General features: G+C 37.7%; 1 protein-coding gene across 2 annotated transcripts in view; it reads right to left on the bottom strand.

The window, feature by feature from the left end:
* The window catches only part of PTAR1 (protein prenyltransferase alpha subunit repeat containing 1), a 57,680-nt gene that overhangs the window by 4,067 nt on the left and 26,382 nt on the right, over nucleotides 1-27,231 (bottom strand). Inside the window, exons 3-7 of one of the 2 annotated variants that reach the window (XM_025891418.2) lie at nucleotides 25,244-25,310; nucleotides 16,300-16,404; nucleotides 14,288-14,501; nucleotides 7,397-7,698; nucleotides 1-5,274 (exon numbers count right to left, since the gene is read on the bottom strand). The exon at nucleotides 1-5,274 is cut by the window's left edge and continues 4,067 nt beyond it. In XM_025891418.2, coding sequence (XP_025747203.1) covers nucleotides 4,932-5,274; nucleotides 7,397-7,698; nucleotides 14,288-14,501; nucleotides 16,300-16,404; nucleotides 25,244-25,310 — 1,031 coding nt within the window. In that variant the 3' untranslated portion in view covers nucleotides 1-4,931. The remainder of the gene's footprint in view (nucleotides 5,275-7,396; nucleotides 7,699-14,287; nucleotides 14,502-16,299; nucleotides 16,405-25,243; nucleotides 25,311-27,231) is intronic. The other variant, XM_025891420.2, reaches the window with a different exon arrangement.

The following is a 27,231-nucleotide window of genomic DNA, read 5'->3' as shown; positions in this document are numbered from 1 at the left end:
CACACACACACACACACACACACACACACACACACACACACACACACCCCAGATCTACTACAATGGTTTCCTGTCTCCACTATGAACTATGACATATTGCTGCCGTTTAGGAATATATTATTCAACAGTCCTCTGAAAAGCACTTTGGAATCTTTAGCTGTATATTTTTATGAAATTACAAGTTATTTGCTATCCTGAAATAGGGACTTTCTGTCCCTCCCTTCTCCATAACCCAAATATATAACATGCCACATTTTAAGTTTCATCTCAATATTTACTTCTTTTCCTCCAAAATGGAATTTGGGAGGGAATTCTTAAAAGTCCCTAAAGTGAGGCAAAGGATTCATTTAGAACAATCATTGGGCCTTTCTTGTAGGGCACAGTGCCACTGTTGCCCTTGACCTTGGGCTGCCCAGGCTTCAGGCTCATCTTCAATTATACACATGCTCTCCTCTAAAATACAATGCCTCCGACCCCCAAAAAGTTAGTTGCCACAGGGAAAGAACGAATTCTTGGTAGGGTGCTTAAAAATGCTAAGAAATACAAACCAAAGCATCCTACCTGCTCATATCAGTATCTCATGAAAGGATACAAACTCCATGGGACCATGCCTAGCAACTGGAATCAATACAATGAATTACAATCAACTGTTTGATAAAACTTCCATCCTTTGTTTTCTACCTAAACATTAAATATGATCTTGTTCCCTCCAGAAAGAAGAAAGGCACTCAAATTAACACAGTATGTTTAACTATTTTTTAAAAGACATTGTGTGACAAGTAGAATTTTCAGGGTTGATTTTTTTCCTGCCCACTGCCTTCCTGCCACTGAATTTGTCTCTGCCTTCCTGTGACTCCATGTACACCTCCATTCAACAGGAGTACACCGAGAGTATGTGTAGGCATAGGGAGGCGGCAGCGCGCCAAGTACCAGGGTCTGCACGGTTCTGTTTGAGACATTTATTCAGAAGACACACGTTGTTAATAATGCTGTTTACATTTTCTAGAATATTTTAAATACTTTAAAGTTCTAAAATATAATTTTCTAGTAACAAAATAACTGTAAGCTTACAAAAACTTTCTGCAAAAAAAAAGAGAATATATGTTACTTCCTTTTTTAACTAAATCTTTAGTATCTTCTATAATTAAGAGGGACCAAAAGATTACACTGTTGTACAGCAAGAGGCAGTTGTACTCCTAAATTATATTTAGCCTATGCCAGATACCATCTTGTGCTACAGAAAATTACTACTGTTAATTTGTTCTCAACAGTATTAAAAGTTCTTATATAAAAGCTTATTATATAATAAGCATGAATTGACATGACCTGAATACGTGGAAATCACACAAAGTCTACCACCATATATGCTTTCCTACAAACTGCCACAGAAAAGTCCAGGAACTTTTGTTTTCCTAACTTGTGTCACATAAGCCCTCACCTGAAGATTTAAATGGCTTTGAGTGACAACCTGTATGGATTTAATCCTATTAATAATGAAGTCCTTAATTTAATTAGAACCGTACCATAGGAATAAGGGATATGACTGAGAGTCTGGGCCCAGGGTTTCCAAAGAGGTAATAGAATGCTAAAACCTAGTAAAGAAAAAGGGGACATTAATAGGTAACTAATCCTTAAATTAAAAAAAAAAATGACTCACACAGGTTTAAGAAATACCTAAAAAGGTCCACAGTTCAAGCTGGGGAGTAGAAAAGGAGAAGCATAAAATGACTATCCAGGCACAAATACAGATCAAAAAGTCTTTGAAATCAAAGAATTTCTTCAAATGCCCCAGTGTTTCTGGCTCTGTTGGCAAGATCTGTCCTCCCAATATCATAAATGAACGAAAGTAGTGTTCTTAATGCAAACGAGCTTTGTTCTATGAATTTTTAATATATATTTAAAGTACAGTTAATTCATAATTATAGAGCTGCATTTCTTGGCTGGTATTTAACGAGTTTAATAAACAAGGTATTTAAATGAAGAAAAAAATCTAAATTAACTTATTGTTTATGTAATAGCTCACCGGAAGTATCATGAATCTAGACTACATCATTCATTCACAATCCATTGTTCTAATCCATTAATTTCTCAATCATAACTCATTCTGTCCATTACTCATGATCAATCTTTCCCTTCTTCAAACAGATAATCATTTATTAATTTGATAAATATTTAATGAGTCCTCACAATGTGCAAGGCAGACAGTATAATGTGGGAACATCATATTACCAAAATAGGTATACTTAAAAAAAGGTGGGGTGGGGGAAGAAGGTGGTGGTGGAGGTATTTACAGATCTTATTGCTTTTGGTTTGTCAGTAGTATTCTTGATCCACAGGACAGTACAATGGCCTACTATTCTTCCAATGGAAAGTTTGATGAAATGTGTGTCAATCTAAACTATCTTTTTGACAATGACATATTTATAGAAAAAAAAAGATTAACACGTCCCTGAAAATAGACACACCTTTCCACTGCATGAACTCATTCAGTCAAAGAGATATTATCACACCACAGCTAATGAGTGTAGATGTCAACCATCTAGGAAAAAACACAACCATACAGGTCAATACTAGGTTTTTCTGTGAATGAACACTTGAAAAATGCAAATTTTAGAAATAAAGTAGCACACAAAAGTCACAAACAGTAAATATCCTTTAGATATTTGTATTTTTACTCCCTACTCAAAATTTTATTAGGGGAAGACAAGAGACCAAGATATCTTATAGGACTGCATGGCTTCTTAAAGGGGTGGATTAAGGGCCTTAACACACATGAAGACAGATAACATCAAAGGTGGTGGCTCTAAAAAGGCGTGGAGCATGATCAAATTGAGCTGATGTTTCACAGGGTATTGTCTATGCTCCTGCCCTGTCACTCTCACATCAAAGCATAAGAAGCCCTATTACCTGGGACACTTAGAATGATGTGTGGAAAAAAGGTAATACTGAGTGAGGCCAGGATTTGGCAACATGTATTTAGTGGAATGGGCTGACTCTCTCATGTCCTCTCTGTGTAGTTTCCCCACCATCCCCTACAGGTGCTGAAAATCACAAACTAATGGTTTTATCCATAGAGGTCTAGGCAGACCTTGAGGTATTTGATTCAAAATACGCTTTGTACACAAAGGGCCATGGAATTATGTTCATAATGACAATTGTTTTCTTACCTAAATACTACAAAAACTATAAAAGGTTAATTTTGCCCCAAGAGAGAAAAGCAGCTTCTGTCCACAAGAACCGGGCTGAACAATTTTTCTGGTGTTCTTAAGTCTTACCTGACAGTTTGCTACTCAACAAAATCATGATGCACAAAAAGAACTTATGCTTCTCCTAAGCTTAAGGCAATGTACCTCACTCAAGCCCAGGGTTCCCATAATAGTAGACAGGAGACGTCTGCCTTCCCCTATGTCTGTCCCCTCACCCTACAGGTGACCTAGCAAGTAAAAAGGAGAAGAAGCAAAGTATGGCGGTCATACTTACTTCGGCCACTATTACATTCTGCACACACGTAGGACAACAGGCAGTTTCCATCGTTAGGGGAACTTTTAGAGGGGCAGTTCATATTAATACTGTGTGTGTGTGTGTGTGTGTGTGTGTGTGTGTGTGTGTGTGTGTTTAATGGGGTATGAAATTCACTGGAAAGAGGACGGAGAGTATCTTCAGTACACATCCTCAAAATAAGACATTTAAAGAAAAACAAAGGTAAAAGTGTCAAAAAATATGGAATGGAGTGGGAAAATAAAGAAAAGGTATGTGGAGAGGAAAGAACAAACACAGACCATTTACAAAGGGGAAAATATATTAAGAAAGTAAACATTACCAGGCCTTTTTCCCACCCTGCCTCACAGACCTGAAAAACCCAGCCCTTATTATTAAAAAGATAAGATACAGCTGTGAGGTGGCTACTTTGGTACCTCATCCCTGATAAGTTTAATATCAAAGTCTTTAAGTTGTTTTATTTTTTAAAACAAAGGTTGAAGAACTAACCTTCAAAAGCTATTCTTTCCTCTGGCATTTACCAGCAAACTTTTAATAATCATTTCATAAACATTCTGTAGTTTAAGTATATCCTCAGGAACTTAAAATTTTTAAAAAGGAAGATTTTTATGGATACATTTCCATGCATATTTTCCCCACTTTTCATGGTGAATTTAAAAGGAAAATAAGTAGTAATAACTAAAAATGGCATTCCAGGTTTAAACAACAAATGATGTTTATAGGGGCTAACTTGAGTGTTTTTGGCCTATACCAAATTTGAGGTAAAAAGAATCTATCAAAACTAGTGATAAAAATAATTTCCCAGTCCTGTAATTACATAAACTCTTAAAATTCATTTTTCTTTTAAAATAACCATTTTAAAATGGATTACACATTGGAAGCATGTTTTTTATATAAATTCCAGTAACTTCTGACTTTGGTTACATTCGTCAATAACTTGAGTCGAGAAAGAGAAATGATTTATATTTTCACAAATCCATCTATCTGGCCATTTGATTCTCAAAACAGTAATTAGATATGAGTAATTTTGAGCTTGTATTATTCTAAAGCTGAACAACAACATGAATTTTTAATTAAAAAAAAAAAAAGAAACTAGCCTATGCAGCAATTGCACTGAGGTGGGTAGATGTGTCTGTGAACCACTTAGGAGAACCAAAATGAGAGGAAGCTTCACGTATAGAAATATAAAGGATGAAAAGCTTAAAAAAAAAAAATTAAGACTCACTGTTTAGCAGGAAGAAACTACACAGTTATTTTATCCCCAAAGGAATGCCAGTTCTTAACAAAATAAATAAAATGAAAGATTTACTATGGACTTTTAACCTAAAGATGAAGACCACACATAATAGCAAACAGTTCATGCAACTATGTAAGGAAGAAAGGAAAGCAATATTGCACTGAAAGGGGAACCTTGCAGGACTAATACACCTCTTTCATTGACTCAACGTAACCAGCCATTTCCTGTATGCATTGGCAAACCTGGCCTGCTCTACGTTCCGGCAGGTGGACAATACTTGATCGATGAACCTATGCTCCATTTCCAGGCCCCGGGAGTCTGGAGCTGGGGTCCGCTTCAGGCGTTTGGTTTCCTGGGAATAGCCTTGCTTGCTACAGTCATTCAGCCCGTCCACCTCCATGGCCTGAGACACGTGTGGGCCTGCTGGGATGAGGTGCAAGTCACTCAAAGTCCCCCCAGGGCTGTCTGCAGGTGACAACTGGGTCACGCTGTGAGGAAACCTACCACTTAAGTGATGCTGAAGGTAGAAAACGTGCCGCCTGTGAAGGAGGAGGGGGGAGGAAGAGAACACGGAAAAGAAAACTCAGTATCACGAAGTCAAGCTTTTCAGGGAAAAAAACAATAATAATAAGTTGATAATTTCAAGACATACAGTACTCAGTTTGCTGTCCCCCTTGGTGACCAGAGTTACCTGGAGCAGGGGGAGGAGCAATTACACTGAAATCTCTGTGTATTTAGACCAGAGTCTTACAAGCCCAGATTACTGGATTGTTTGTGAGAAAGAACCCTACACACGACCCCAAGGGTTTTTTAATACCACTGACTGAGATGATGACAATCACTTGGAATTGTTACTCTTTGTAACTACAATACAAAATGAGAAATCGATCTTAGTCCAATTTCTGCTCTAAAAAAACAAAACAGAACCAAAAATTAACTTCACTGATATCCTAAAACAGAAGTGATTCAGGAACAACGGGATTAAATAGCTCATCTAGAGGCTTTTAATCCATGGCCTCTATCTAGTATTTTCTTTAATAAGAACAGGTATTATCTAAAAACCAACTGAACTTTTCCCGAAATCCATCACTACAGTCTCATTAAATATCTACATGCAGTAGGGATGTGCTGGGCTCTGAGCAAAGCATTTAAAAGACACCGCCCTTGTACTTCCTCTAAGGAGCACAGTTCTCCTGCCCTTAGACTCATCTAGATTTTTTTGTTAAAAATGAAGATCTATGTGCCTAATCTCCAAAAATTTTGACTCAGTGGGGGTGCACATCTACTGTTCACAACTGGTAAACCACATAGATTCTAGGTTGTTCCATCTCATTATTCATATTAGCAACTCTAAGCCCTCGAGAGATAATTCTGTTCATTTTCCCAGCATATTCTGGAGTAGACAGGGAGCATATAATTTACCCATTTTATAGAGGATAAAACTTAAAGGACAGATAAGGTGCCTAAAGGCAATGACTCAATAGTAGAAAAGTGGCCTGTATAATTACAGGTCATCTCAACTGTTGCTTTTCCCCATGCCTCACCCCAAACTTAATCTTTATACAAAGCTTCTGCTCTGTTAATCTAGCTATCTCTTACACACAAATACAATTCTTAAATTTTCTCAGTCTTGCTACTGATGTACCTAAATATAGAACAGCAATAAAATCTGTTAACACCAAAACAACATGGAAGTTAAGATCTTCTCTCTAGAAAATGTGGAATAAGAGTGTCTTGTTTTTATGAGAAAAAGAAATTTTTTTATGAAGGTGCCAAAGAGGGGAGATGGTCTTCCATCTTCTAAAGACATGTAGCATGGAAGAGCAGCTGAACACATCTCCTCAAATAGCCTACAACCTAGACTAGACTGGCAAAAGGGGGCAAATCTCAACAACTTTAAAAATACACAAATATTTAAACTTCCTACCTCCTGCCTGGCACAGGCAAGTCCTTTGTTTACAAATAGAATCCTCTAGTCTGAAGTAGAATCCGTATTTAGAGATGGAGATGACTCAAAAAAAGAACCAATCAGGGGGTTCCCACACCTGGACTTCATTCCAACATGACAGTTACTTTGCTGTCAAATGTACTCAGAACTCAGGTTATGAGGTTGCTAATTTCTTTCACTCCTTCCTAATAATCCTGCCCTCCTCCCAAAGCACACTTTAAAAAACAAAAAGTGTCAAGAGCTTATACTTAAGGAAACTTCATTTGCAGACCATCAATAAGCTTAACTATTCTCAAGGTCTAATCAATGGTCTAAACCCGACTCTGCATCAAATTTACCTTTTAAGTTTCTTCATTGTTTTTTAAAGACTAAATGGCAGCGCTCTACCCCAGGTATACTATAAATACCAGAATCTCCAGGGAGGGAGTCCAGAAACTTGTTTTCAGTTTGGAAGTAACACAGGCTATTCTGTTGGGATAGTCAAGCTTGAATACCACCATCTTAAGCATTAGGCAAAGATCTCTGCATGAGGAACCTCATATTGAAGATCATGAGGAAGAAGATATGGTAACATAAACGCCTCTGAATTCAGGCAAAGCTCCACAATCAATTACCATATTTACCTGAGCAGGCAGGCGTAAGACTTAAGACCTTCTGCAGCTCTCATAAAGCCAAGCAGTTCCATGCAGAAAAGAGATTTTCCCTCCTCTTACCTGTGACACCAAAGGGTTTCATGTCCTGGGTAGGAATCAATAAGATCAGTGCTGAATTCAACTTCTTCTTCTAGAAGACAGGGAAGATTTATCCTTGCTTCCTCTGTTGAAGCTGCTGTTTCATCTTTTGGAAGAACTAGAGCTGGCTCACTTCTCAAAGGGTTTTGCTCCGATACAGAGCCATCTATCACAGTTTGGCTAATCAAAGACTTTAACAGAAACTGGCGGTAGTGAAATCCACTGTGGTCTGAAACATGCATGGATGCCCAGTGTTTAGTAGAAGACAGTTCATCAAGAAGAATCTTGTAGGAAGAAAAAAGGGAAGTGAGAAGAGGAACTGCCAAAGGAATTTCTTTCTCCATTAATGTTTTGGATTTCTCTTTAATTTGTTCCTTGTATTTTTTGGTAAAACTGTTTCTACCAATATTTTGTATACAATGTCCAACACAGTGTTGTCACTCAGTGGAAGCTCAGTAAAGGCTAGTTTCCCCTTTCCCTAATAAAGTAGTAAGAGGTGTGTGTATATGTGTGTGTGTGTATATATATACATATATACATATACACACCCTACAGAATTTAAGGACTTATTTGTCATTCTTTCTCTGGACCTTGATCAATCACATTCTGATGGGCACACACACAGAAAAGCTATTCTAAAATAATGATGAACATTAGAGTGTTTATTTACAAGAATGCTGACATTGAAGAGAAAATATAAATTCAAAGGTTACTTTGATAAACTTTCTTTAACTTTTAATGAACATTACAATATCTAACTTATTATGCGTTGAACAACTGACTCAATGTATTATTATTTCTTCACTATAAGTGCCATGAGGGCAGAGACGGTCAGTTTTGGGCTTAGTACAAAAATATGATGCAAGAGCGCATGATTTTCCTATTCATCTCAAACTCAATTAACATCAATGATAAATGATTTTTTTTAAGTAGATGAGACAAAATTAAGCAGTGAATTAAGTCTTTGTATTATCAATCCTGCAAACTAAGCAACTTCAAATGGAATGATTAAAAAGAAAAGCAGCAGTTATGAAAAAATAAATTATTTGGCAGTGTCCTGGACAAGTAGCAAATGCAAATGGATTCTGATCAGCAAAAGCTATATTGAGGGCCTACCACATTCCATCAGAGGATTTTCAGACCAGCTATGGAAAAAAGACATATACTTGCCAGCAGTGAATAGTATAGACAGCACAAAGCCCAAGGGCTTCTCCTTTACTTGCTTTTCAAGGGTCCCAGGTAAATGCTTTCTCTTGTACCAAGATCCCCTCCATTTCTCATAGTTCCTCTCTTCCCATAGAAGAAATCTTTCCCTCTCCTGAACCTCCATGGTTCCTGTGTGTTCTACCAGACATTATAGAATTTTCTGTACATCTTTTCATCCCCACTAAATTCTACAAGTTGTTTAAGATATTTATTCATTCCTAATTAATGTTTCCATCATTCTATACCCCATGGCATCAGAGTGAATATGTAAGTATTTTATGAATGAATCCATGAGTGAAATGAATAATTTAATGAATTAAGTGACTAGTACATAGGGACAAGATTACTCCCAGCAAAGACAGTCGATTTATATCAGTGAAATGCTTTAAATATCTCCTTTAAATTCTAATGACTTTATTCAAAGCCAAATAGGTTTGTTCCAGAGCTGGTGAATCTCTGAGAAATGGAAAACAAGACTGTTCATTTGATTAAAATGGTGAGCAAAATAGCACCAGATAAACTTCTACCTTAGAAAAATATATACTAATCTTAAGGTTATTATACTTTGAAGAATTAACCTGCAGGACATTTAAGCAATAATACATCAGCTTTTTAATTTTGGTAGGGCTTCTTAATATGGACTGGAAAGAGTACAAAACATGTTTAAAAGGAATTTCCATAACAGGAAAAACCTTTAGATTATTTCTTACTGCATATTTCTATACATAAAACTTTTAATTATTTTAATTTTGAGACAAAAATAGCACATATGTGAAAGATTTTCAACATGAATTTAATTCCTTTAAAAAATTTTCTCGGACTTTTTAAGAGAAAAATTCACTATATTCTTTTCCCTTGATATATTTAATAGGTATACTAAATGAGAAAAGAAACTTTAACAGGAATTTCAGGGCATTTTTTACTAGAATCCAAAGGTATAGAGATATAAACAATGATTTAAAAAAAAAAGCAATTACTTTTAAAGTGATCTTAAAGTCACTGCATAAAGATAAGGCTGAGTATGGTGTAATTGTAAGGTATGGACAGGATCAATGACCTGTCTATGATAGAACTTACATACCATTATTCTTTTTCAACACTCCATATAAAAAAATGAATGAGTGAAAAAATAAGTACAAGAGAACTACAGAAGCAGGGCTATGACACAGAAGGATTAACAGGTTTAAAATCAAAGACTACTGAAAATGCTCATTCCTTCATTGTTGAAGTTTTATTCTTTCTAATGTACTTTAGAACCAATTTTTGAAGTTGAAAAATAAACTGGTGATTTTCGGTATAATCACAGACTTGTGCCACCATCACTGCTATCTAATTTCTGAACATTTTCATCATCTCCCAAACAACCCCTATTCCTGTAAGGAGTCCCCTAATCTCCATTCGCTCCAGCCTCTGGCACCCACTACTGTGCCCTGCCTATTCTGAATGTCCTATAAATGGAATTCTAGAATATGTGGCATTCTGAATCTGGCTTCTTTCCATCAGCAGGTTTTCAGGATTCATCCATGTATCAGGACTTCGTTTCTTTATGGCTGAATAACATCCCATTGTATGGATGTACCACACTGCATTTATCTACTCCTCAGATAATGGACGTTTGAGTTGTTACTTTTTGGGGGGGGCTATTATGAATTATGCTGTTACAAACACTGCTGTAACAAGTTTTCAATTCTGTGGGGTATATACCTAAAAGTAGAACCACAGGGTCATATGTGGTAATTCCAGGTTTAATTTTTTGAGGAAATGCCAAATCGTTTTCCACAGTGTCTTCATCATTTCACATTCCTACCAGCAATGTTTAAGGGTTCCAGTTTCTCCGCATCCTTGTCAGCACTGTTATTAACTTGTTTTTCATTTCAGCCATCCTACTTGGTATGAAATATCATCTCACTGTGGTTTTGATTTGCATTTCCCTTATGGCTAATGATGTTGAACATCTTTTCATGTCTTTATTGGCCATCTGTATGTCTTTTTTTTGCAGAAATGGCCCTGTGTGCTTTCTCAGGTGACATACCATTATCAACTTTTAATTGGCTAGTAGTAATAAATTCTGTTCAAATGTGAGTCTTTCCTCTCACCCTACCCTCACAAATGAGACTATTTTAAAATTTACTTAAATAAATGTCTACCTAAAACATACAATCACCATAGAAAACAAAACAGAAAATGAAGATGTCGTAATTCCACCCTCTAGCACTGTTCACAATTCTTTATTCTTTTTTTTTTTTGACTAGAAAATGAATACGTGTTTATTATGGAAAACACAAGCCAATATATCTGTAATAGCACTGTATGTGTGTGTGTGTGTGTATATATATGTTAAGCAGTTACAATATGCCAAGCACTGTTCTAAACACTTTAAAATCTCATTCAAAGCTAATAATATATTAAAAATCTATATTAGGACCATCTCATATTTAGTTTTAAAGATCCTTATCCTATAGTGAACTTTTTCTTTAAATAATCTTTCAAAATATAATTTTTAGTAGCAACAAAATATTCCAATTTGTGATGAACTGCAATGTAACTAGTCTGTTATTACTGGAGGGTTAGAGTGGTTCTATTATAAAGAGCATTTTCATATATCAAACTTTCATATTTAATATAATAGCCTGTGTTTATTGAACACTTAGTACAAGCACTTCTGACGGCCACTTTACGTGGATTTTCCCATTTAATTCACATCGCTCAATGAGAAAGGATGGTACAGTCAGGATTCAAATTAGGTCTGTCTGACCACTGAGTGGAACCTTTAATTACTACAGCACCATACTATATCTCCCAGTATTTCTTTAGGATGAATTCCTACAGGCAGAACTACTAGATTAGAAAGAACACACCTTTTTTGATAGAGTCTGATAAATGCTGCCATGCTGTCCTTCAGTAAGATTACACCAATTTCTACAATGCTTGTTTTCATAGCCTTATCAATGCTGGATACAAGTACTTTAAAAAAAATTTTTTTCGGGGCGCCTGGGTGGCTCAGTCAGTTAAGTGTCTGCTTTCGGCTCGGTCATGATCTTGGGGTCCTGGGATCGAGCCCCGCGTCAGGCTCCCTGCTCAGTGGGGAGTCTGTTTCTCCCCCTCCCCCCAGCTTGTGCTGTCTCTTTCTCAAATAAATAAAATCTTAAAAAAAAATCATTTTCAATTTCCTAAGTAAAAAGATGCCAGCTCATTTTTTTAATAAAGTTTTTTTTTTTAAGATTTTATTATTATTATTTTTTTTGACAGAGAGAGAGAGAGAGAGGAAACACAAGCAGAGGAAGTGGGAGAGGGAGAAGCAGGCTTCCCGCTGAGCGGGGAGCCCGATGCAGGGCTTGATTCCAGGACCCTGGGATCACGACCTGAGCCGAAGGCAGACGCCCAACGACTGAGCCACCCAGGCGCCCCTCATTTTTTTTTTTTAAAGATTTATTTGACAGAGAGACAGCGAGAGAGGGAACATAAGCAGGGGGAGTGGGAGAGGGAGAAGCAGGCTTCCCACCGAGCAGGGAGCCTGATGCAGGGCTCGATCCCAGGACCCTGGGATCATGACCTGAGCCGAAGGCAGACACTTAACGACTGAGCCACCCAGGCGCCTGCCAGCTCATTTTATATGTATTTTTAAGCTGCTTTAGACGGGTGGTACTTCTGTGATTACTTCCTCTAATAGACAAGCATAGTAGGGCATGATCTCCTAGCTGGGCCCAGTGGCTTCTAAGAACAGAAAGGGGATTTTGCAAATTCAGCACTCTCACTGAGAGAGCTGCAGTAGCAGAGGGGAAAGGAAGGGCATGGAGTTCAACCAAGGGCAGGGCATAGCTGGTGGACAACATGTGAGCCTAGTAGCAGACTCAGGCAGCTGAGTCAACACACCACTAATGAGTTGTTATCTTCAACATTGGATAGTCTCAAGAAACCAAGAATTTCACCTTGGCCCCGTGTTCCTGATTTTATGGGAATGCCACTTTAAAAGGTCCACATCAAGGCAGGCAAGTTTCCAAAGACTGCTCAGCTCACGTGGACTCCGCCTTTCTCTTTTTCCTCCATGCTCCCCATGCCCCTCCCAACCCCTCTCCCCTATCAAGTTGTGGAGCTGAGATGACCAGACTCCCTAAGGACTCCCTATCTCCCACATCCCACCAGATGACTTGGACTCCTAACAACGAGGCAGCCTTCCTTCTGGCAGCTGCTCCCAATGAGCCCAGCCGGGATGAGAAGCCATTTCTGTGCTCCTACTGTCCCCTGAGCTTCCCTCAGCGCTTGCAAGTGTCAAACTGCTTTGTGAGTGTTCGTATCTGTTCCCTCAACTAGATTCTCAATTTGTTGAGAGCAATCTCTTGGTCATTATGCCACACTCAGCATACAGGGCAGTGTCTGGGAATGAAAGAGTTTCAGTACTTTTTCATGGATAAATTATATTGAGTTGATTGAGCTAACTGGGAGTCAGTTTCACCTAAACTTTCTATCTGTGAGGAACAGAGAAAGGAACTAAAATTTAGTGAGCCTCTATTAGGTGCCCAGTACTTTGCACACATTAACTCAAATAATCTTCACAATAATCCACTGAGGCAGACAGTGGAGCTGGTATTTCACAACATGAAAGCTTTTCCACACATAGCTAGTGAGGCCAAAATCTGAAGCCAGGTCAGGAGGATTCTGTCTTTGCTCTTTCCACTCCATCACGGGGACTCCCATCCAGAAACACAAAGCCAATATAAACTGGACGGGAAGCGCTACTCTTTCAGAACTGTTGGCTTAAAAGTCCCCAGAAATGAAAACTCTTAATTTACCCTGGAGGAATCCCTGGCTAGGACACAGAGAGGGGAGAGGGAACCTGGGAAGGGGGATGGAGGAAGGGGCTGGTGAGCAAAACGAAAGAGTTCTTCCCAATTAATCTGAAAATACCACTTAAGGTATTTTGACCCCTTTAAGTTGTCTCAAGCCTGAGAAGCTTTCAGAGCAGTACCCTACATTCTTATGGCACTTAAACGTAAGAACTGAAGAAAAATAGAGAGAAGCTATAGTACATAAGAAGGAGCCAAAGGATACCTGGTTCTCATCCCGATGAATAGTAAGTGAAGGCACCCCATTCCTTCCAACCCAGCTCTGCCTCCAGATAACTCCCCAAGCCCTGTGAAAAGTGTTTTCCTTAAATCCTACCCTTTCCCCAATTTAGTAGGCCTGGGGTGGGAACTCCAAAATCCGAAGGTCATTTATAGACGAAGGCAAGTTTGGGAATACCAGGTGAGATCTTCTCTTCCCTCCCCAGGAGAGGGGACGGTGAGAAGGCAGCCGGCTGATGGAGCACATTAAGTCCCATAACCAGAGCCCACCAAGAAAGAACAACTCCAATGCTACAAGGCCTCATAACACCTTCCTATTCTGGGGCAAAATGAATTACGCTCCATCTTCTTACTGCTTAAACTTGCCTTCGTTCTACAATGTACTAACCTGAAGAGTGCCAGAAACCGCGCTGGTGAGGAATGCAACCTTTTTTTTAAATTGCCAGGGTTTCCCTGGAAGTATCAGCTGCTAGCTCCTCCCCAGGCTGCTGGGCCATTAGCTCCTCTACTTTCCTCCTTCAAAGCTCCTCTGAGGAGGAGCTACTATCAGAAGACTTAAAGGGCAGACAGGGACTGTGCCTCGGGAGACGAAGCGTGGCCTTACCCTGACGTCCAGCTTCGCCAGGTGCTGGAGAACCCAGATGCGATGGGACCAGGCATTGTAGTTGCTCGGGTATCTCCCCGCCGCTTCACCACAGACCTCCATCTCTTCTCGGACCAGTCTCTGTGTCCTCTCTGCAGGAATTGCTGCTGGGTTTCCTTTCGTCACAAAGGCAGGCAAGGAAGTTTCCTGAATTAGCTGTTGTAGCACCCATCGCCTGCGAAGGTACACGTGGGAATGAGAATGAGGGAAGAACATAAACCAGAGAGGAAAACAACCAGTTTTCTTTGTTCTCAATCTCCACCCATACAATGCAAACTAATCCCTGTCTATGAGCTCAATTTGGGGGGAGTGGGATTATTCTGTTGTTTTTGTTAAAGATGTCATTAAATTTCAGCACCACTGACGGGGAGGAGGGCGAAGAAAGGACAAACAGGAAAGAGAAACCTTTCTAAAACATTAAAATTTATGAGAAAGAGAATGCTTCAGTTCCAGTATGACAGCTCAAAAACTCCATTTGGCCAGAAAATGCAAAGACAGGGTGTGTACATGGAGGGGGGTTTGCAGTGGTGGTGGTGGAGGGGATATTAATTAATGGCTGGTAAATACTAGAAAAGGAGTCATGGTTCACACCTTTAATTACATGTGCATGCCTCACCCTATGTGTATTTGCTTGCAAACAAGAAGCTGCATTATGACTGCTTTCATTAAGCAGAATTTCTATGTTATAGCATAGAATCTGGAAGGACACAAATACAATATATTTAGTTAAAACCATCAGGAGGTTTTAAATGTCTTTATCCACAAATTTTTCCCTTGTCTGTTTAAGATTTTCATTAGCATACTTATTTAAACGAAAGGCACTAAAAAAGCATCTCTAACCACTTAATGTGGTTAGTTTTTTACAAATATTTTCTCATAAAAGGCATTTTAGACTAAAAATTTCCAACCCAAAGGTTACTAGAAATTGAGTAAGAAAACTCATTTTGTCCTTTTCAAATAGAAGTTTTTTACCTAACTTATAAAACAAAAGCTTGCTTTATATATAAAATATTAGATAAGCTTATAAATTGGTGAATGCATATTCAATACTGCCCTCCCCTGCCACCAGTCCTTTCCAAACCTCCACACACGCAACCACAGTCCTCTCTGAAGTGCTATCTCAATTCCTACTAAGAAAAAACATCCAGCATGGAAGTAGCTGATTTGCAATGCTAGCCAAAGCCAAGATTACAGTAAAGATACCCTGAACTAAGATCCTAAAAACGCTCAGGATTTAAGAAAAGTTGTAAGTGGCTTAGTAAAAACTGAAAACAGACTTCTTAAAGAATTTCCCCACTGACCCCAAGAAGCCACCAGCCCACACTATCTCATTTTAGTCAAAACTGGATAGTTCCATGGAGTCCACGAGGAATATGCTCCAGAGAGCCAGGATGGTGAGGAGAGTTTTCACGTGCATTTTGGCTGACTCAGGCCTTTAACCTAAAAATACTCTCTGCATTTACAGTCTTAGCAACTTCAGCGCAGCCTATACACCACTCGCCTCAGCTACCTTTATCATTGTTATTTTGTTAATTTTAATAACTACAACCATCTATACCAGAAACACACCTGAATTAATTATAAAACCCAAGTTGCTCATTATAGTTGACTATCTAAATGCCATTTCTATGACTGCTCAGATAGTTCATAATGAACAATAAAGCTAAAATTTACTGAGTATTTAATATGTGCCAGGCACCGTGGTAGTGCTAACATACATTATTTCATGTAAAGCCAACCATTAACTCTGAAATAGGTGTGATTGTTATTCCCATTTTATGAATGAGAAAACTGAGGCTTGAAGAGCTTAAATCATTTCTGAAGGTCACACAGGGAACAAGTGATGGCATCTGGAGTTAAAAAGTAGGTAACTTTAGAATTCATACTCTGAACCAGTATGTGACCCTGATTGACACTGTTGTTTCTCCAGCCACTCTGAATCCTAAGAATCCTATAGTGTAAATTAACCACACCTGTGAATCCATGTTTCTGGACTCTTTGGAAATTTAGTTAAGGCCAGTTTTCCCAGATGTAAGTCCTTAATTGGATTTAAAGTGCCAGAGAGGATGAGCTCTTTTCTGTAAAAGAAAAATGAAAAGAACCATTATTCTACCTTTCCATCCAAACATACTGCATGGCTATTAACATAATCTCACTGGGAAGAAAAAAAATAAAACATGAAACTCTCGTAAGTATCACACACAGTAATCAAGAATGTATTCTTGTAATCTTGAAGTAACAGGATTAATAAGCAGAAACAGAAGCTCTTAAAAGCAATAGTGGAACTTTAGTTACCTATTTGGGAAAGGGCAAAGAGAGGTTTTCTGGCTTGTCTCATTTCTAAAACTTAAAAGGCCTGACATCAGCATCTGTAGGGCGGATCCAGTACTAGTCAAGAATTGTTCTAACTTCCCAAGTTGGACATGATATGATTCATTACCAAAAAATACATAAAGAGTAACACACACAGCATGATTAAGATGGAAAGAATCATTCACTACCCTAACAAAATTACTATTTTTATTTTTCAATTTTCCCTTCTGTCCTTCCTCATATGCATATACATTTTAACATATAATTTTATATTCTACTTTACAGCTTAAGAATTATTCCATGACGCTACATAATCTTTAAAGCGAACATTTAAGTCGGTCAAGTAGTTTTCACTGAGTGGCTATTCTGTGTTTAATGACCTTTTCCTCTTTGGTTAGACATTTAGGTTGCTTCCAAGTTTTTGCTTTTCTGAAACAGATCTTTGTGCTTAAGATGTCTTTCATTTCTGCTACTTAGGGAAGTTCCCAAAAGATGTTATTACCAGGTGAACTACCTGCATGGCCCTTGAGACACTAGACCATTTCTTTTTGAAATACAAATAAAAGAGCAATGTCAGGTTTTTGTTGCTGTTTTCAAAGTGTTCAAAGCTCCCATGTAATTATGAAGAACGTCATGCAAGAGCTCTCCACCTACTATTTCCCAAGTAAATACGATTTAGGTTTTAATTTCTCAGCTAAGTTTCTGATAATAAGCTCTGCTCTTACTAATTATACTCCCAATGAATTTTCAATCTATCTGTTATAATAAAATTAGATCATTTACTAGAATTTATTAATCTTAAAAAGTCCTTCCTGTGGTAGGGTTGATAACTCATTTATTTTAGAGAACTTTAATTCCAATTAGACGAGAGCCCAGATCGTATACCTCACCTACTCAGATGAATTTAGTTCCTAATCACCACCATGCATTTTCTTTCCAACAGCAATGTGCCATTTCTGGATTTTTATTTGATAAGGAAAATAACTTTCTTTTTAGTGAAAATACTGAACAGTGATGACAAATATTTGTATTTTACGATCATTTTAGGTCAGGCACTTCAGTCCAGGATATAATTTCAAGTGATACTGAGAAGGTTTATGAGTACTTTAACAAATGGGTTTATTGGCTATCTTTCTTTCAATGCACAGGAAGCCTGTGTGTCGCTGAAAGAGGATTTAATGCAACAGCCAATTACTTTTGCAGTCCTGCATCATTCTTCTTCTGGAAATTAGTAATGTTTCATTATACAGTAAGTCATGACACCTATAGTGTTCAAAGGAGGCAAAATATTATTCTGTATAATTTTAACTTCTTTGTAATGCAGTGTTTCTCAAAGTAAGGTCCTTAACTGCAACATTACCATCATCTGGAACTTGTAAGAAATACAGATTCTCAAGCCTCATCCCAGACCTGCTGAATCAAAAACTAGTGACAAAGCAATGTGTTTGAACAAGTGCTCTAGGTGATGTACACCAAAGTTTAAAAACCTCTATGGTACATAATTTACTATATTAAGCCTAATTTCCATTTACTAAATTTAAAACCTCTCCTTACTACAACTGCCTACCTATACTCCCATATATATCTATGGGGAAATAGTCAAAATTTTCTTCAGAAAAGAGGAGCCACTTTATACCTGAATCTTTAAAAAGTTTCTTCAATTAGGGCTCCTTTAAAAAAAAAAGATTTTATTCATTTTGAGAGAGAGAAAAAGAAAGAGAGAAAGCAGGGGGAAGGGCAGAGGGAGAGGGAGAGAGAGAATCTCAACCAGACTCCACACTGAGCATGGAGCCGGATGCAGGGCTCCATCTTACAACCTGAGATCATGACCTGAGCCAAAATCAAGAGTCAGACGCTCAACCCACTGAACCACCCACATGCCCCTAGGGGTGCTCTCTTAATTTATTTTGCACAACATATTTGGGAAGATATCTTAGCCCAAAACAACCCCAATCAAAGGTATATGTGGATGCTTAAAAAGGTTACCTGACAGAATCATAAAAAAGGCAGCAAAATTTAAATATCAATTTAATAAACATTCCTGGGGACAGGACTGAACACTGTAGATGTTGAATATTACCATAAACAAAATTTTTTTAAAATCACCTTTTTTTTTTTTTAAGATTTTATCTATTTATTTGAGAGAGAGCACAAGCGGGATGAGGGTGCAGAGGGAGAAGCAGGCTTCCCGCTGAGCAGGGAGCCAGATGTGGGGCTTGATGCCAGGACCCTGGAATCATGATCCAAGTCGAAGGCAGACACTTAACCAAATGAGCCACCCAGGCACCCCATAAACAAAATTTTTAAAGATCACTTGAAAAAGGAATATAATAAATGATTACGTTATAGCTATCACTTTAAACAAGAGATGTAATAAAAGAAAATCAACTACTGGAATGCATTCAAGTAGGGATCTATCTTGAGAAAAATTTCAGTCACACATGGATTCAACAAGTGCTATATGTATCTCAAACAAGCTAGATATATGGACACAGAATGTGCTCTGGAAAAAGGCTGGATAAGTTGAAAAAAATAACTCTTGTGATGACAAAGTCACTGGTATCAATAAGCCATGTGAGACATTTGAATTAAATTATTTAATGAAATGTAAGAAAATGACAAACTAATAATTAAAATACTTCACGTTATTTTACAGGTATGTAACTAAATTTAAAAAAAGTATCATATTAAGACATTTACTTATTTCATGCACATACCTTTAAATTTACATATTGTTATTAGCCTAAAAATCTTTTCTTGAACTTTTCTTATTGAGGAAGTCGAGTACTGCCCTAAATTTGAGGTGGCTTTATTTTCAGGCACATTGACTAAGCTGGGCTTTGAGATTCATCCTGAAAGCCTTAGGTGATACACTGCAAACAGAGAACGAAGGAATAAAACAAAGGTCAAATAAATGTGGGGGAGAAGTACGCAGGAAAGGAAAAGGCCACGTGTGTCGTGCTGTAAAGAGGAGGGGGTAGTAGGGAAGAGGCCATGCTCTATGTGCAACCTTGTTGTGGCATATTACATGAAGGCTTTTCTAGTTCTACAAAGTTTACTTATTTATTTGTCAAAGAGAGAGAACACAAGCAGGGGGAGAAGCAGGCTCCCCACTGAGCAAGGAGCCCGATCAGGGGCTCATGGGAGCATGACCTGAGCCGAAGGCAGACGCTTAACCGACTGAGCCACCCAGGTGCCCCTGGTTTATCTTATTTTTTTAAGTTTTTCTGTCTTTTCTCTATCTCAGGCTATTAATTATGGTTTCTCTCTGCTGTCACTTGATTTAAAATTTGTAGGAAACCAGGGGCTATGTGTATCTTGTCCATGGTTAAATCTTCACTGGCTAGCTCAGTACTTGGAACACAGTATGACTGAATAAACAAATGCCATCTTTTTTCCCCCCTGAATCTTTATTTTGTCTGAAATAATAAGAGTCATCTTCATAAAAATTACCATTTACTGAAAACTTCTCCTGAATCAGCCACTGTGTTAAGTGATTTGCATATATTATCTAATCTAATCCTCAAAACAATCCTGTATTATGTTGAAATATATGAAATTGCCGATACCCAATTGTTGTTTTGTTTTTGTTTTTTGTTTCATTAAATAAACTTTTGGGGCACCTGGCTGGCTCAGTTGGTAGAGCATGAGACTCTTGATCTCATGTTGTAAGTTTGAGCCCCACACTGGGTAGAGAGATGACTTAAAAAATAAATAAATAAAAATCTTAAAGTTTTAATCTGGGAATTGTTTTAAATTCACACTAAGGTTGTTAAGGATAGTATAGAGAACTCTTATATACCCTGTACCAGCTTCCCTTATTAATAATATATTATTATGGTACTTTGGTCACAATTGATGAATCATCACCAGTACATTACTGCTGAAAGTCAATACTTTATTCAGAATTCCTTAGTTTTTACCACATGTCCTTTTTCTAGTCCAGCATCCTATCTAGGATATCACATTATATTTGGTTATGTCTCCTCAGATATGCCTTGCCATTTTATGAGTACTAATCAGGTATTTTGTATGATGTTTTTCTTATGGTTAGACAAGGGTTTTGAGGAGGAAGAGATCACAAAAGTGTCATCTTTATCACATCATATCAGGGGCACAAAATACAGCATGACTTGTCACTGCTGATGCTGACCTTGATTACCTCAGATGGTCTGTGTCCAGTTTCTCCACCGTACTTTTTGGAAGGAAGTTACACTTAAGGAGGAAGGGAGCTGGACTCCAACTCCTTGAAGGGGGTTGCCTAGATAAATTATTTAGAATCCTTCTATATGAGAGAATTGTCTGTTGTCTACTATTTGTTTGTTTGCTTCTTCAATTATTTATGTCAGTATGAACATCCATTTTACACTTTAGGGTATAACCCAGTATTATGTTATTTTACTGTTCAAACTGTTCCAGCTTTGGCCACTAGAAGCCCTTTGACATAGTTCCATCATTTTGTTTTTTGAGTACTTCCTTACTTTCTGGCTCTTTGAGATGTTCCAGACGAATCTTACAGATTTCCTGCCCTGGTCCTAGAATCAGACATTTCCTCAAGAAGCCTATTTCCATTTATTAAAGAATGGCATAAGACACCAGGATCTGGATGCTTAGGTTGAATTCTTTTTGTTTTATAAAAACAACAATTTTCATATGGCACAACCTAGTATTATCTCAGTTTTACTGATGAGAAAACTGAAGCTGGGGGAGAATTAGTAACTTATACTCAAGGTCTGTGAACTCAAAGTGCCAGAACCAAACATCAAATCTGCATAAAAGAAAGTCACCAATTGTAATAGGCTATGAGTAAAGGACATGATTACTGAAGCCTGGTGTTAGCTATTTTAGTTACTCAAAGAGGTTTTGCTTACTCTGTGTTCACAGACTGACGGAAAAAATAGGACACTGTTATGAAGTCAAGCTCTTTCACAAAATAAGACACTGAATTTCAAAGCAAAAAAAGTACCAAATTTTTCTATAACAGGTAGATTTTTAAAAGTATATCCATCACCCATCACTCACTGTAATTACAGGAAATCAACTCAAAAACCTATTCTTGCATCTGTTTTTTCCCTAAAACCACAACACCTATAAAATGAACAACTGATGTATTAACACTATCTTTTAACAGTTTATAAAATACAGTTAAAAATCACTCAATGCTTCCCAGTTACTGCAGAAAAAACACACCAACAATTAAACATGAAGTGTTAAGTATTTGATTTGCGAGAGATCTTATAAGGTTAGACCAATTTACTTCCAAAGCTGGTGGTTTTTGAATAAAATGTACTACTGATTCTATGTGTTCATGTTAATTAATTTTACTAATACAAATTAAAACTTACTAGAATACATATCCACAATGGATCTTTTTAAAAATCAAGGTTTCCTTTTTATTCATCTAGCACAAAACATTTATTTTAAAGATTCTGTTTGACAGAGACACAGTGAGAGAGGGATCACAAGCAGGGGGAGTGGGAGAGGGAGAAGCAGGCTTCCCGTGGAGCAGGGAGCCCGATATGGGGCTCGATCCCAGGACTCTGGGATCATTACCTGAGCCGAAGGCATATGCTTAACGACTGAGCCACCCAGGCACCCCAGCACAAAACTTTATTAATCTTACCAGAATACTTTTCAAAATCAACTGCTGTGAATATCACTGAAGTTAGACTATGCAGCAATTTTCCCTTTACACAACCAAACCACAGAAAATCACAAAACAGTTTGAAAGGAATCATAAAAAAATTACCTAGGTCAAACCTTTTATTTCACAGATATAGAAACTAAAGCTGCTCTGAAGTTAAAGCTTTTGCCTCAAGTCAACTGCTAGTTAATTAACGAAAAAGGACAAAGAGCCACATATCTGAAGACTAGGTTCTTTCTCCTACATTGAGCCGCCCTATAAAATATATAATAAATTACATATATATACACATACGTGTATATATGTATGCATATATGATTACATATGCATGTATTATACTAGTAAGAATCGTTTCTTGTTGAAGGATTTTTCAAGTCCTCTATAATAATGAGGAATTGGAGAACATGAATAAAAATGGTACTCCTACTTCTCTATTACCCTCATTTCATTTTCACTGAACTTAATTATTTCCAGTGCCCAGTTTGCAAACTGAATACGTGCCAGGCACTAGAAGGCTAGATGCTAGGAAAACAAAGGAAAATAAAAAGACATGATCCCTACCCTTAAGAAAGCTCTCAGTTATAAGTTCATAGCACCCTCCTAAAGGTCTCCCTTGCTGATTCTTCCTCATCGCACAAACTCTAGAACAGTGTTGTCCAACAGAAATATAATATGAATCACCAATGTGAGCCATGTATGTAATTTCCAATTTTCCAACAGCTACATGGGTACCTCAAACAATCTCATGGCCTTAAATACCACCCATTTTCTAGTGACTCCCAAATTTCTATCAGGCTTAGAACTTCTGCTTCAACTTTAGATTCCTGCACACAAACCTAACCTGTCCCAACCTGAGCCCCTGACTTCCACCTGGCACTCCCCATCTCAGTCTGCTCCTCTTCCAGACAGAGGACTGACTCTCCTTCTGTAAAGGGCAACTCCATCCTTTCAGTTGCTCGGGCCAAACACCAGAGTCCAGCTTGACCCTCTTCTTTCTCCTTCCTGCATCTAGTTCATAATCTGCCTTTAAAATTGGTTTATTAAATACAGTCAAAGCTTATATAGTTCCTAAAATACAGTGAGAATCATTACTTCTCACCTTTTCTACTGCTAAGTTAGACTTCAAGTCACACAAGCATCTCTCACCTAAATTACCACAACCACTACCTAACTTCCTAACCCCTCCCTGCACTCCTACAGTCTACTTTCCACAGGACCTAGACTTTTTAAACCTAAGTGAGAGACTGTCCCTCCTCAGCTTTAATGACTTCCGATCTCACTCCGAGTAGCAGTCCAAGTTCCTCCAGCAGTGTAGGAAGATCGACAAAGCCCATGAGGTCTGGTCCATGACTCTCTTCCTCATGCCCGCTACTCCAGCTACACTGGGCACTGGCTGTCTTGCTGTCCCAGAACACCAAGGAACACTTTCAGCACCACTGAGAGCCTTCCCACTTGCTCCCATTCCCTCTGCGTGGAATGCTCTTACCCCAGACCCCACAGATTGATCCCCAAATCAGGCCAGTCTTTGCTCAGATGTCCCCTATGTAAAACTGCAATACTATTCTTCCCACTCTCTCTCTGGTCTTCCCAACTTTCTTGTCCCACTTTTTCTCCACAGGATTTAACCACCACTTGATCGAATGTATATTTTATTTAGTAATGTCTTTGTTTCTTTTCTTCCCCTAGTAGAATAAAAATTCCACAAGGACAGGGTTTTGTTCATAGTTCTATTTCCAGTGCCTAGAATTCAGCAGATAGCAATTAATAAATATTTGATAAATGAACAAATGCTGTCAAGTATTGCGTGGATTAAGTGAGATCATGAATAAAGCTGTAATATGTCCCTACAATACAGTAGCCACTCATGAACATTAGTCTTTTCCTTACCTGTGGTGGTGCTTTCCATAAAAGAAAAATCAGAATTCTAAAATCATGTAAATTTTAAAGCCTTGTATCTCATTCTATACTTCTCTTACTCCTTACTCTAAATATGTGATCATCAATTATTCAAAAGACTTAAAAAGACATGTAATAGAAGTTGCCTAATTTTTAAAAATCAGTAGGTAGATACAAAATTCAGTAGGTATCATAGAACACTAACTCAGAATGTAACCTTGCTTAAAATACACAGAAAACTGAATAAAGTACTGTTTAAGTCATCTTTAAAGATTAAGAACCATAATCTATGGCTCTCTCCTATAGGAAAATTTAAAATGTATTCAGTGTTCAACAGGACTTCATTATTTATCTAGAACTTTATCCTCTCCTTTCCTCTAGGAGAATTTGTGTTAGTCTAAGAGACCACCATTTAAAAAAAAAAAACAAAAAACATACATACCGTTCAACTGAAAAAACTTCAATGAAAAAAAAAAATGAACCTGGTCTCAACTTTGGTATTTTTATAAAGCATTTTGTGTTTAAAGCTAAAATAACTAGATTAAGGAACTAAGATATTAATAAAATATGATCCCTTCCTAAAATACTGAGTGCCAGAGACTTCAAGTGACTGGCCCACAGAGGTCACAGTGTTAGTGACTAAACTGAGACTAAAAGGTCATAGCCTTGAATTCTCATCCTACATACTTCCCACTGCACTTCACAAATATATAAACCAATGCCTTACAAACCAACCAATTATACTAGCTGCCCCTACTCCTCTAAAAAGGAAGGAAAATAAAAACAAATGGTATACTGTAATTTGCAATGATAATTTCTATTTCAGACAGGAAAGTTTATGGAGAAAAGACAGAAACATGTACAAAGGAGCTAAGTGTAAGTCAGAATTGTCCCAGAGATATTATAAAAATTGGGTAGAAGAAATAAGCATAAAATGCCATAGATACATGGTTTATATTTCATTTTTCAAAAAGATAACAACTCATGGGTACCTCAAACAATGGGGTTTATACGTTTTCAGAAATTTGGACAATTTCATTTGATCACTGATGAGAATGACGTACCTTACATTCCATGCAGTGGTAAAGTCTGGGTTTAGAAGCAGCAGGGTGCATGTGACATCTATCAGTTCTAAAATAAAGAGAAATCACATTATAAATAGTCCTACCCTTTGAAGCTTGGCTTTTCTTTAAGGCCCTGTATATCTGTATCTTATGTTACTAATGTATATATATATCATAGTAATTTTAATGATAGATGCCCTGTTCTAAGCTGCCAAGACTTTTTTCTACTTTACGATAAAAGTAACTGTTAAAAGTTGACACTGAAACTTTACAATACAATATGCCTAGAAAGACTATTCACTCATTCTTTTAATAGTTTTTGGCTCTAATTTAATAGTGACCAAGGAAAAGAAATAAAATTTCCATACCGTTATTCTTTTAATTCCACAAACATTTCAATAATTGAGCAAATTTTCAAAGGGGAAAAAAGACACACTCATAATCATTTAACACAATTCATTAATATTCTCCTGCAAAGATTATCCTTTCTTACCCACATTTTTACATATCCATAGCAATGATAAATGCACCATTTTGTTCTCTTTTTTCTGTCAATATTATTTGACATGCATTCTCCAATATTGCTACAGTATGCATTTTTAACAGCTGCATAACAATCCCTTAGTGTAATATACTATCATTTATCTTTTTTTAATATTTTTATTTATTGTTATGTTAATCACCATACATCATTAGTTTTTGATGTAGTGTTCCATGATTCATTGTTTGTGCATAACACCCAGTGCTCCACGCAGAACGTGCCCTCTTTAATACCCACCACCAGGCTAACCCATCCCCCCAAACCCCTCCCCTCTAGAACCCTCAGTTTGTTTTTTGGAGTCCATCGTCTCTCATGGTTATCTCCCCCTCTGACTTATTCCCCTTCATTCTTCCCCTCCTGCTATCTTCTTCTTTTTTTTTTTCTTAACATATATTGCATTATTTGTTTCAGAAGTACCGATCTGTGACTCAACAGTCTTGCACAATTCACAGCACTCACCATAGCACATACCCTCCCCAATGTCTGTCATCCAGCCACCCCATCCCTATATCGACTCCTTGATTTGTCTCTCTTCTGTCTTGTTGTTGGTGTATAGGAATGCCACTGATTTCTGTGCATTGATTTTATAGCCTGCTACTTGACTGAATTCCTGTATGAGTTCTAGCAGTTTTGGGGTGGAGTCTTTTGGGTTTTCCACATACAGTATCATATCATCTGCAAAGAGTGAGAGTTTGACTTCTTTGCTGATTTGGATGCCTTTGATTTCTGTTGTCTGATTGCTGTGGCTAGGACTTCTACTACTATGTTGAATAGCAGTGGTGAGAATGGACATCCCTGCCGCATTCCTGACCTTAGGGGAAAAGCTCTCAGCTTTTCCCCATTGAGAATGATATTCACTGTGGGTTTCTCATAGATGGCTTTTATGATATTGAGGTATGTACCCTCTATCCCTATACTCTGAGGAGTTTTGATCAAGAACGGATGCTGTATTTTGTCAAATGCTTTTTCTGCATCTACTGAGAGGATCATAGGATTCTTGTTCTTTCTTTTGTTAATGTATTGTATCACGTTGATTTGCAGATGTTGAACCAGCCTGGCAGCCCAGGGATAAATCTCACTTGGTCATGGTGAATAATCCTTTTAATGTACTGTTGGATCCTATTGGCTAGTATTTTGGTGAGAATTTTTGCATCCATGTTCATCAAGGATATTGGTCTGTAATTCTCCTTTTTGATGGGATCTTTGTCTGGTTTTGGGATTAAGGTAATGGTGGCCTCATAAAATGAGTTTGGAAGTTTTCCTTCCATTTCTATTTTTTGGAACAGTTTCAGAAGAATAGGTATTAATTCTTCTTTAAATGTTTGATAGAATTCCCCTGGGAAGCCATCTGGCCCTGGGCTTTTGTTTGTTGGGAGATTTTTGATGACTGCTTCAATTTCCTTAGTGGTTATAGGTCTGTTCAGGTTTTCTATTTCTTCCTGGTTCA

This window comes from Callorhinus ursinus, unplaced genomic scaffold, assembly GCF_003265705.2.
Source record: "Callorhinus ursinus isolate GAN/ISIS: 27379988/994484 unplaced genomic scaffold, GSC_fseal_2.0 scaffold28, whole genome shotgun sequence".
Taxonomy (NCBI): domain Eukaryota; kingdom Metazoa; phylum Chordata; class Mammalia; order Carnivora; family Otariidae; genus Callorhinus; species Callorhinus ursinus.
This window is presented reverse-complemented; position numbering and strand designations above follow the sequence as displayed.